Genomic DNA, 12,860 nt, shown 5'->3' on the forward strand with positions numbered 1-12,860 from the left:
TTTATAATAATAAATAATAATAACAAAATATATTATGATAATTATATTTTCTAACATTATTTTATTAATGTTTATGAAAGTATTATTTTAATTTTATAAACATGTATTACTTTATTTTTTTTATATATTTCCAGTTTTTGATGTCAATATTTAAATAATAGAATTTTTTTAATATAAAAAAAATGTACAATAAAATTTTTGAAAGTTAATTAATAAATTAAAAAAATTGATAAATCATTGACATAAATTAGAATAAAATGAAAATACATTTGTTAATTGTACAAGTTAATTTTTACCAATTAAAGAATTAAGAAATTTTTAATTACAAATTTGGGGTTGCATTTTTATCCATAACAGCAAATTTGGAACGGTCTGTTCTCAACTAGGATTTTTAAGCCAATTTACTAGTTTGGAACGGCTTGTTCCAGTTTTGGAACGGCCCATTTCAGTTTCGGAACGGCCCGTTGTCGGTTACTAAATTACCCTTGTTTTAGTTGTTTGGAACGGTCCGTTTTGGGCACGCCTAGAAGCAAAAATATGCTACATAATCGATTATGTATGACACATCATCGATTATGTGTCATGCATAATTGATTATGCTGGCCCATAATCGATTATGTGCCACCAGTATGGCACATAATCTATTATGTGCCATGCATAATCGATTATACTGGACCATAATCGATTATGTGTCATGCATAATCGATTATGCTGTAAGCAGCTCACAGAAAAAAACAACCAGAAAATTAAGAAGGAGCAATTTACGTAATGAAATACTTCTGTATCGTATTATGAATATAGTCGTATGGATTTCTTACAGCATGAAATTGAAGGCTAACACTTGAAGCAGTGTAGCAGATACAGAGAACAAAAGAAATTTCCCCTAAGGGCCAAGAGAGAGAAAACAGATTCTAACCACCTCCCCCCTCTGCCTTCTTTCTGATACCTATATAGATACCCCCACTCACCACACAAATTCCTTCAACATTTGATTGGGCTTCCTTGTACGCTCACTTTTTCTGCCCGCTTTGATTTCCTCATTCTTTGCCACCTGTATATTTTGTATAACAGTTTCCCCATGTTCGTTTGTCACCCAATCATCCTTCTCCTGTGATTCTTTATCCAATGACTCTTCTACCCTCGTAACATTTCCTCCCCCATAAAAATCAACCTTGTCCTCAAGGTAGAAGTTAGGATAATCTTTGTGGATAACAGTGGCGTCTTCCCATGTAGCTTGAGTTGCATCTAAACCATCCCATTGTATCAAAACTTGAGCAATATGCTGATCCCCTCTTATTATCGTTCGCGAATCTAAAATTCTGCTTGGTTGAACAACAGGGCCAAATTCATTGGTGAGTAACGGAAGTGGAAGATAAGGCGTTTGATGATTACCTTTACATTTCTTCAATAAGGACACATGGAAGACTGAATGAATTTTGGCTGAAGCCGGCAAAAGTAACTTATAAGCTACTGAACCAATTTTCTTAATTATGGGAAAAGGACCAAAGTATCTTAATCCGAGTTTTTGATGTTTTCGAAGGGCCACTGAATGTTGCCGATATGGTTGTAATTTGACCAGCACTAATTCACCAATATCAAACTCCAGGGGAATACGTTTTTTATCCGCAAATTTCTTCATCCGCTGTTGGGCCTTAACCAAATGAGTTTTGAGTTGATTGAGGGTTACATCTCTTTGTAGCAGCAACTCCTGTAGAGATGGTGGATCAGTGGAATCCAGTTGATATTTGACAATGGTTGGGGGATCTCTACCATATACAGCGCGAAAAGGAGTCATGTTGATGCTGGATTGGAAGGAACTGTTATACCAAAATTCTGCCCATGGAAGTAACTTACTCCATTCCCTTGGATTATCTACAGTAAAACACCTCAAATACATCTCTAAACACTTATTGAGGGCCTCGGATTGTCCATCGCTTTGGGGGTGGTATGCGGAGCTCATGGCAAGGGTAGTGCCACTCAATTTGAACAATTGTTGCCAAAATTTGCTTGTGAAGACTCTATCTCGATCGGAGACAATTGATTTGGGAAGGCCATGCAATTTCACAATATTTTTCATGAATACTTCAGCAACTTGCGTGCTCGTGTAATCGGTTTTGAGTGTGGCAAAGTGAGCGTATTTAGATAACCGATCTACCACCACCAAAATAACTGTAAACCCATGAGAAGGAGGTAACCCAACAATAAAGTCCATGGCCAAATCTTCCCAAATTTGGACAGGTATGGAAAGAGGTTGCAATAGGCCAGCAGGTAGTGTGGTACTTGTTTTAGCTTGTTGGCATAAAAGACATTGTTGCACATGATTCTTAATGTCTCGAGACATGCCTTTCCAGAAGAATTGAGCAGAAATGCGAGCCAGAGTACGAGCGGTTCCAGCATGTCCTCCAATGGGAGAATTATGGAATTCGTGGAGAACTTGTTTAATCAAAGGATGCTTAGGAGGAATAACCAATCTGTGTTTCCAATAAAGCAACTGATCTTGGGCAGAATAGTTTTGATGAGGAGGATTACCTTGGTTGCATGCTTGAAGGATCTCATTGTACTTAGAATCTGATGCAATGGCAGCTTTAAGCAAACTGATGATGTCCCAGGTAGGTTGAGACATAGCCATGAAAAAGGATCTGGAAAGTGCATCAGCCCCGACATTATCTTTACCAGGTTTATATTCAATAGAAAAATCATAGCCAAGGAATTTATGAAGCCAAGCCTGCTGTTCCGGTGTTTGGATGATTTGGTCTGTGAGACATTTTAAGCTTTTCTGGTCGGTTCTAATAATGAATTTGTGGCCCAACAAGTAATGCCTGAATTTGGCAATAGCTTCTGTTATAGCATAGAACTCCCTGGTATATGCAGATTGCGTTTGCATTCTAAGGGATAATTTCTTTGAAAAGAATGCAATAGGGTGGTGGTCTTGGCTGAGTATGGCACCTATACCCGTTCCTGATGCATCTGTCTCTAAGATGAAAGGTTTTGCAAAATCTGGTAGTGCAAGGATTGGTGCCTGTGTGATGGCCTCCTTTAATTGCTGAAATGCGGTACTAGCATGAGAATCCCATTGAAAACATCCTTTCTTCAACAGATTAGTGAGAGGAGCAGCTATAGAAGCATAGCTTTTAATAAATCTCCTATAATATCCAGTTAAGCCCAAAAAACCCCGTAATTGCTTCAATGTAGATGGAATCTGCCACTCCAAGACAGCCTGCACTTTGGATTGATCCATTGCCACACCACTGCCGGAAACTCTGTGACCCAGATAGTCAACCTCATTTAATCCAAATTGACATTTTGATAACTTAGCAAATAATTGATGTTGTTGCAAAATCTTTAAAACAGCTTCCAAGTGCTGAAGATGTTGGGACCACGAGGAGCTAAAAACCAGTATATCATCAAAGAACACCAAAACTGATTTTCGAAGCAATCCTTGAAAAACTTGGTTCATCAAGCTCTGAAAAGTAGCCGGTGCATTTGTTAAACCAAATGGCATGACAAGCCATTCAAAGCGCCCTTGGTGAGTTCGAAAAGCTGTTTTGAATCTGTCTTCGGGAGAAACTAGGATTTGATGGTACCCAGATCGCAAGTCTAGCTTTGAAAAGTATTGTGCTCCATGTAGTTCATCGAGGAGTTCGTCCACAGTTGGGATGGGAAAGCTATCTTTAACTGTGATGGTGTTAAGTGCTCTGTAATCGGTGCAAAATCTCCATGTACCATCCTTTTTTTTAACCAAAAGGATAGGAGACGAAAATGGGCTTGTACTGGGAGCTATGATTCCTTCTTGCAACATTTCCGCAACCATCTGTTCAATTTGTTCTTTGTGGCTATGAGGATACCTGTAAGGTCTGACCTTCACAGGTTGAGTGTCAAGGAGCAACGGAATGGAGTGGTTGTGAGTTCGGTCAGGAGGCAACCCAGTAGGTTTATCAAACACTGTTCGATAAGTAAATAACAATAAAGCCAAATCTGGATGAATATGATCAGGCAATTCCAACCCAACATCTTGAGGTACATCTAGAGATTGAAACTGAATCGAAAAGAATTCAGCGATGGCATGAGTATTACAAAGTCTTCTAATGTGATGAAATTGTGCTTGAGTCGGCAACGTGGCTTTCTCGCCCTTTAAAGTCACAAAATCGCTTCCCAAATAAAATTTTAGTGTCAAGGCACTGTAATCTGAAACATGTGGACCTAAGGTTGCCAACCAAGAAGCCCCCAAAACCAAGTCCGCACCAGCAATTGGTAATAAGTACACAGGAATCCTCAGCTTATGATTCTGAACAGAGACAGTGACATCCCTCACCAAACCTTCTACTTCCAATGCATTCCCATTTCCCACCAGAACCTGAAAACTGGGAATCGGTTCTATTGGTAAGTTCAAATAGTGAGCAATGCGAGGCTGCAGGAAATTATCAGAGCTACCACTGTCTAGCAAAATTTGAACAGTAACACCATTGATGGAGCCTTGAAATCGCATGGTACCTACTCCAGAAGAACCTTTTAAGGCATGATAAGAAAGATGGTGTTCCAATGCATTATCAGTCACGGCTTCAGTAATGGAATCAGGAGGATCATCCAATTCATCAAAGTGAAGTAACAAATACTGCTTATTGGGGCATCGATGGCTAGGTGTGAATTTGTCATTACAAGTATAGCATAAGCCTTTGTCTCGGCGCAATTGCATTTCAGCTAGAGAAATTTTTTTGACGTTGGTAGGGACCCCAGTTTGTGTGGATGGTTTTTGGTTTGGGGTGGGTAAAAGGGCGGGAAGGGTGTTTGTTTTCGGGTTTGTGTTTAGGTTTCGGTTATAGGTGGAATGAGAATATGGTTTAATGGTAGAAGTATGTTTCTCCTCAAATAATTTGGCTAGGGACACAGCTTTCAATAATGAATTGGGATTCTGAGTAATCACGTCTCTACGAATATCAGCTTTTAGGCCACTAATGAAACAATCTAATAAAGCATCCACGGTAACACCAGTAACTCTATTGGCTAAAGCAGTAAATTCCAGATAATAATCACCAACTGATCCAGATTGAGTGAGCTTGAATAAAGTAGAGCGAGGGCAGTCAAAAGGGGAAGGCCCAAATTCCAATTCCAAGGCATGAGTGAAACTTACCCAAGATCGAAAGGGACTGGTCTTCTGCATCATTTGAAACCACGGCACCACATCTTTATCCATATGGATGGAGGCAATTGTTAATCGTTGTAAATCTGGAGTAGCGTAGTACTCAAAGAATTGCTCTGCTTTGAATATCCACTGGAGCACATTAGAACCATCAAATTTTGGAAAATCTAACTTAATGTTTCGAACTTGAAATGGGGTATTCGGTGAGCTTGGTATCGTAGCATTTGAGTTCGAACCACCAGCAGCGTGAACACTGATCATCTCCTTTAGAGTTGCTTCGATTGTCTCAAACCGAGAAGTGTATGCCAAATCACGTTTTTCCATCAGCTCCAGAAGTTTCTTAACGTCAGCTCCTAGCTCTTTCAATCGAGTATTTTCAGCCATGGTGGCAATGAAAGCACCAAATGTAAGCAGCTCACAGAAAAAAACAACCAGAAAATTAAGAAGGAGCAATTTACGTAATGAAATACTTCTGTATCGTATTATGAATATAGTCGTATGGATTTCTTACAGCATGAAATTGAAGGCTAACACTTGAAGCAGTGTAGCAGATACAGAGAACAAAAGAAATTTCCCCTAAGGGCCAAGAGAGAGAAAACAGATTCTAACCACCTCTCCCCTCTGCCTTCTTTCTGATACCTATATAGATACCCCCACTCACCACACAAATTCCTTCAACATTTGATTGGGCTTCCTTGTACGCTCACTTTTTCTGCCCGCTTTGATTTCCTCATTCTTTGCCACCTGTATATTTTGTATAACGGTTTCCCCACGTTCGTTTGTCACCCAATCATCCTTCTCCTGTGATTCTTTATCCAATGACTCTTCTACCCTCGTAACATATGCACGTAATTTTCAGAAGGGTAACCACGTCTTTCAATCCTTGCCAACATGGCTTTCTTCGCTTTTCTCCATGGTTTATCGAAGAACCTTCTATACAACTCTCCCGCTTTTCTTCGTCTTTCTTTCCTCGCAAATCAGCAGAAACAAACATGCACTTTTTTTGCCTTTCGTTCGTCGTGAACAGTAAATCAGCGAAAACAAACACTACGTTAATAATTTTAACCGATTCAAATAATATGTTAGAAGGAATAATGTGCCAATATTTGAGGAATCTCCATCACATGTCAATTAATGATCATCGTAATTAACAAGGTATAAAAATCGTAAGAATAGTATAAACATACAATTAACCTCACTCTTTATTGCAGTAAATTAACAAAACTAAATAACCTTTTGAGACTGTAAACCATCTCTCATAGTTATTTAACTATTTCTTCAACGTTCCCATGCTGAGACCGAAAACCATTTCTCAAAATTATTAAACAATTTCACATTTGGCCTTTGTTGAGACAGAAAACCATTTATCCCACAAGTTTAATTGGTCCCAACCCAACATGGAGAAATAACTCATGCAAACTCAAAACTCATTAAATAGTGGCACCTCAACATGCTTCCCATAACCACTTCTTCAAATCTCAGTTTAATCCCCTCAACATGCATCCTTTCGTGTTCTTTTCTTTAGCCTTATGCTCACTCTCCATTGCATCCTTTGCTGAAGCCACGAAAACTCTAAGGGGCTTCAGCGTCGACCTTATTCATCGAGATTCACCATTGTCACCCTTTTACAACCCTTCACTCACCCCATCAGAGCGCATAAGAAACGCTGCACTGCGCTCCATTTCACGGTTCAACCCAGTTGCACACACTCTAGATGAGAACAAATCACCCGAAACTATTTTGATCCCAGAAAATGGTGAACACCTAATGAGATTTCACATCGGTACCCCTCCAGTGGAAAGACTTGCTATTGCAGACACGGGGAGTAATCTTATTTGGGTGCAATGTTCCCCTTGTGTGAATTGTTTCCCACAAGACAAACCATTGTTTGAACCACTTAAATCTTCCACGTTCAACGCTTTGTCATGTGGCTCAAAACCTTGCCTATATTTTCCACCTCATCAACGTCTTTGTGGAAATGCAGGTGAGTGCATATACGGGTACGGATATTTGGAGGAATCAATCACCGCAGGACTATTGGGCACTGAAACCATTAATTTGGGTTCCAAGGTTGAGAATCAAACTGTTAATTTTCCTAATTCTGTTTTCGGATGTGGACTCTACAACAATTTCTCGTTTCCTACTAGCGACAAAGTCACGGGACTAGTGGGTCTTGGACCGGGACCATTGTCACTAGTGTCACAAATAGGTGATAAAACTGGTTACAAGTTCTCCTATTGTTTGCTTCCTTTTACTTCAAACTCCACTAGCAAATTGAGATTTGGAAGTGAAGCAACAATAACGGGAAATGGGGTTGTGTCCACTCCACTCATAATCAATCCCAATTTTCCCACCTTTTACTTTCTCAATCTTGAATCCATAACTATTGGACAAAAGGTGTTGCAAACGGGTCAAACTGTTGGCAACGTAATCATTGATTCTGGGACCATGTTGACGTATATTGATCAAACCTTTTACCCCAATTTTGTAGCCTCGTTGCAAGAAGCCCTATCTGTTGAGGCAACACAGGATCTTCCATTCCCATTTAACTTTTGTTTTCCATATCGTAAAATTTTGGCTTTCCCTGATATTGCGTTTCAATTTACGGGAGCTAGGGTTTCCCTGAACCCTAAGAACCTTCTTTTTAGGGTTGAATATAGAAACATGCTGTGCTTGGCGGTAGTACCCAGCAATTTGAGTGGAATTTCCATCTTTGGAAGTATTGCACAAATTGATTTTCAAGTGGAGTATGATCTCCAAGGGAAGAAGGTTTCTTTTGCTCCAGCCGATTGTACTAAAATTTAATATAATGTTATGAAAAGAAATTAAGTATTACCAGCAAGAAGAAGGTACTCCGTGTTTATATTGTATTGAAAAAAAAATAAAATGAAATGAGAAGTTACTCATAAAAAAATAGTTATTAAAAAATAAATAAAAGATAAAATAGTTCATATAAAAATGAAAATTAAAAATAATTATTAAAAGTAAAATCCCTTTATATATTAGTATAAATTCATTAGTTTCAAGATTTTAAATTTGATTAAAAATATTTTTTCTATTTTTTTAAAATAAAAAGGTATAATGGTCTAAAAAGATGGAGACCAAGGTGGTTACTAAAAAATATATCCCTTTAGTATAAATTCATTAGTTTCAAGATTTTAAATTTGATTAAAAATATTTTTTCTATTTTTTTAAAATAAAAGAGTATAATGGTCTAAAAAGATGGAGACCAAGGTGGTTACTAAAAAATATATCCCTTTTATATATTAACTAGCAGAAAAAAGGCAGTCCGTGCCTACATTGTATTAAAAAATGAGAAATTATTCATAAAAAAGTAGTTATTAAAAAAAATAAAAGATAAAATGATTTATATAAAATAAAGTAAAATAAAAATTAAATAATAAAAGTATATTAATTTAATTGGTGTTATCATTAATCTATTAGTTTTAAGTTCTTAAATTTGATAAAATAAATATTTTTTCTAATTTTTTTAAAACAGAAGGGTATAATGGTCAAAAAATTGTGGAGACCAAGGTAGTTACTAAAAAAGGGTATCCCCTTTATATATTAGTACTAGAGGGGTAGAGGCACTTCGTGCCTCTAATAGTTATTTACTAATAAAATATTAGAAAGTTGTGTATAATTATTTAAAGAAAATTTAAGATTTTTTTTTACATCTGAGGGTATAATGGTTCATTAAAAAATAAAGACCAAAAAGCGGTTACATCTCTTATATCCCCTTTATAATAGTTATAGATATAGATAGGTGTGGTTTCTTTTCAATAAGAAGAACCGATTGAGTACTAGCAGATTTGAAAGGGGAAATTTTATTTTCAAAGATTGGTATGTTTGTCCTTTAAAATGCTTTAAACAATGTTGTACCAAATACTTTGTTAACCGGGACTTCATTTATGTGTACCAGTGTCAAAATTTGTAATTTAGAATTTAAAATTTAAAAATCAAAAATCAAAATTAAAAATTAAAAATTAAAAATTAAAAATTAGGCGTATATTAAATTTGAATTCTTAATAAAATATAGTTATTTTATACATATTTTTAACTAAATATGTAAGTTTAGTACTTTTTAACAATGATTTCTATTTTTTTCATTATTTTTTTGACGATTTTAAATTTACAAAACATATTAAAAATATAATTTTAAATTATAACTAACTCTTATCTGTATTTAATTTTTAATAGTGTGAAAATTTCAAATATTCATTTTAAAACTTAGAATCAAATAAATTTAGTCAAAAATTTAAAATAATAAATTAAAGTTATTAATTTTAAAATTTGATTTAATAAAATAATTTCAAAGGTTCACAATATTTCTACAATGAATTATTATGTTTAGTCATTTTTATAACATGTAATTATGTTAATAATTTATAAAGTAAATATTAAATTTGGTCATTTTATAAAATAAATTATGTTAAATTATTATTTTTAAATATATATATATATATATTTAAAATTAAAAATAATAAACTAAATATTTTTCTCTAATTTATTCTATTTTTACCATGAAACTATGTTAATTACTTATGTTATTCTGTTTTGTGCAACTGCATGCACAACGGCGGCGCCAAGTGCGTTTGCGTGGCGTACAAGACTCTTAGGGCTTCTCAGGAAGAGTTTTTCCTCAAAGATAAGGGTTATGGTGGTGATGAAGGAGAAGAAGAAGCAAAAGATGAGAGTGTGAGTGCTATAGAAATTGAGGGAACAAAAGTTGAAGAAGATGAAGAAGAAGGTTGTGAAATGGAAGGAAGTTCCACTGTGAAACGAAGGAGGGAGAGGGATAGGTTGTTGGAAGAAGCGAGGAATAGTGTTCCTGAAAATGGGTTTGGGAGGGTTTTGCATTTGGTTAAGGCCTTTGAGAGACTTCTCACTATGCCCAAAAGCTCAAAGGAGAAAGATCACAAGGATCATCATGATCATGATGAGCAAGAGAATGATCATGATCATGGAGAGAAAGAGAAGAAGAACAAGGTGATGAAATGGGCTTTACCAGGGTTGCAATTTGAACAACATAATAAGGCACTTGAAGTTACTGATGATGCTTCTGTTTCTGGTTCTTCTTCGTCATGCTACCCATCTGGGCTGGTTTTGACATCCAAGAACCTTGGCTTAGATCAAGGGATTTTAGTTTCTTCTTGGGATAGTAGCCGAGCAAGGTTTGACTTTTGGTTCTATTTGATTTGATTAAAGACAAAAGTTAGACGAAGTTGCTTAGGTGCTTTTAGAGTTGTTCTCCCATCACAGTTGGAGTTTCAGTTTGGTATATGTGTAATTAACGTTTGCATTTGAAGGTCAACATAGATTCTTAAGATAAAATTTTGATTATGATTGAAGAGCAACACCAAAAGTTTTTGTGGACTGTAGCTAAGTTTTGTCCTTGGATTAATGTCTCTACTCACATTTCTTAAACTGTGTGTCATTTGTTTTGGAGTTGGTTTTTGTTGATTTGTATGTTGTTGGCTTTTTTTGGTGATGCAGTGTGTCTAGCAGGACTTCTGGGGGTAGAAGGAGCAGGAGAAATGTGAGACTTTAGATGTTGTTTTTGATGTATAGATTAAGTGCTAATGAAGAATGGTTATTGATTCACTGATGGGATTTTGAATTATAATGATTGGTTTTCTTCAGAGCTTGGAATCTTCCTCTGGGACGTTAGGAGGGAGGAGGTGGAATAGGAAGGAGAAGCTAAAAGTCACCAGAGCAAAACCATTTAAGTTAAGGACTGAGGTAAATTATGAGGAATGGTAGATTTTTCTATGTAGTTTTTGTTTTTAATTTTTCACTTTGAGTTTGGAGTACTACTTTTGTAATCATACTGTGTAGCAAAGGGGAAAGTTGAAAGAGGAAGAATTTATGAAGAAAGTGCAAGAGATGATGTCTGAAGAAGAGAAGATGAGGATACCAATTGCAAAAGGTCTTCCATGGACAACAGATGAACCAGAGGTGAGGTCATTTTTTTCATGCAAGATCTTAGAGGTCCATATGATAAATTTGGCCTCATGTTTCAAAGAAAAAATGACAATGAAGCAATATATTTATTCTGAATTTTTAAAATTTATTCTGAATTTTCTTTTTTTAAATTACCTCTTTTATGTAAAAAAAAAAAAAAAAAAAAGGGCAAATAGAGCCTTACTTGGACTGCAATGTATAAACAATAAGTTTGGAAATGATGATTTCACATTTTCAATTAAATCTACATACTTCTCTCTCTTTTTAATCGTTTATTATTTAGCAAAATTTTATTTTTATTTATTTATTATCTTCACCTTTTAAGATAATATTCCTGTAAAAAAAATTAACATTATATTATTTTTTTTAATTATAATGTTATATTTTACCATACTTTTAATTAATTACATATTATTAACGAATATATATTTAATTTAGAATAAAAGTGAAAGAGGATAGAGTAGAAAATATCATATTTATTTAATCAAAAATAAAAGAAAATTATGTATATATAAAATTGAATGAAAAAATTATTAATAAATATTCATAAAATTAACATAAAAAAATAATAAAAAATAGTTATTGAAAGTGGTATCTCTTTTATATATTAGTATATATATTAGTATAGAAGTATAAATTCATTAGTTTCAAGTTCTTAAATTTGATTAAAAAATATTTTTTTTTAAATTTGATTAAAAAATATTTTTTTAATTTAAAAAAAAGGGTATAATGGTCAAAAAAAGTGGAGACCAAGGTAGTTACCCAAAAGGTATCTCCTTTATATATTAGTATAGATTACAAAATATTTTTAAAGTTATATATCAAATCAAAATAATATAAGTATAATCAAATTAAATATAAGTATTAAAATATTATTTAATCAATATAGTTAATATAATATATTTGTAAACATTTAAATAAAATAATATTTTTATATAGTATTAATTATATATATATATATATATATATATATATTAAAGGTAATGTATAAGTATTAAAGTATTATTTAATTAATATTATTAATATAATATTTTAAGATAATATCTAAATAAATGAATATTTTATTATAAAATACTGTTTATTATATTTAATTAATGTAATGTTAAAATATGAATATAAATTATATATCTTTTAAACAAACAAATATTATAACTTATGGATGTTATTTAAAAAAAATATAAGAAGATTTTCTTTATATTCAAGGGTATAATTGTCTACTAAAAAGTGGAGATTAAAGGAGCGATTACCAAAATATATCTCCTTTATAATATACATATAATTATGGATAGTTATTTAGAAAATATATAAGATTTTTTTTTTTATATTCAAGAGGTATAATCATCCACTAAAAGTGGAGACCAAAGGAGTGGTTACCAAAATATATCCCCTTTATAATATGTATGTATAATATGTATTAAAAAATATATTATTTATACCCTTTGTAGTAACCACCTTGGTCTTCACTTTTCTTGACCATTATACTCTTTTATTTTAAAAGTATATATCATATTATACTAATATAATGGAACTTACCATTTACTTATTCAATGAACAACCAAAAATATAAATAAAATTGAATATTGTGTCAAAATTAATCAACGAATATTTTAGTATATGTACTTCACGTTCTAAATGTTTATTATACATAAATAAAGTTTATAATAAATTAATATATATATATATATATATAAATATATATATATATATATAAATATATATATATATATATAAATATATATATATATATATATATATAAAA

General features: G+C 33.4%; 2 protein-coding genes across 2 annotated transcripts; both read left to right on the forward strand.

The window, feature by feature from the left end:
• The first annotated feature begins 6,618 nt into the window (after positions 1-6,618).
• LOC109801865 (aspartic proteinase CDR1) lies at positions 6,619-8,027 on the forward strand. The gene has a single exon (XM_020363009.3). The coding sequence runs from the start codon at positions 6,635-6,637 to the stop codon at positions 7,940-7,942; it is 1,308 nt and encodes a 435-aa protein (XP_020218598.2). The 5' UTR covers positions 6,619-6,634; the 3' UTR covers positions 7,943-8,027.
• Positions 8,028-9,642: 1,615 nt separating this feature from the next.
• LOC109802629 (microtubule-destabilizing protein 60) lies at positions 9,643-11,640 on the forward strand. The gene is made up of 4 exons (XM_020364046.2): positions 9,643-10,311; positions 10,634-10,676; positions 10,781-10,879; positions 10,976-11,640. Exons 1-4 carry the CDS (start codon positions 9,707-9,709, stop codon positions 11,423-11,425), a joined length of 1,197 nt encoding a protein of 398 aa, XP_020219635.2. The 5' UTR covers positions 9,643-9,706; the 3' UTR covers positions 11,426-11,640.
• Positions 11,641-12,860: the final 1,220 nt, after the last annotated feature.

The sequence above is a fragment of the Cajanus cajan genome, chromosome 10 (genome assembly GCF_000230855.2).
Source record: "Cajanus cajan strain Asha chromosome 10, NIPB_CcT2T_4, whole genome shotgun sequence".
In the NCBI taxonomy this organism is placed as follows: domain Eukaryota; kingdom Viridiplantae; phylum Streptophyta; class Magnoliopsida; order Fabales; family Fabaceae; genus Cajanus; species Cajanus cajan.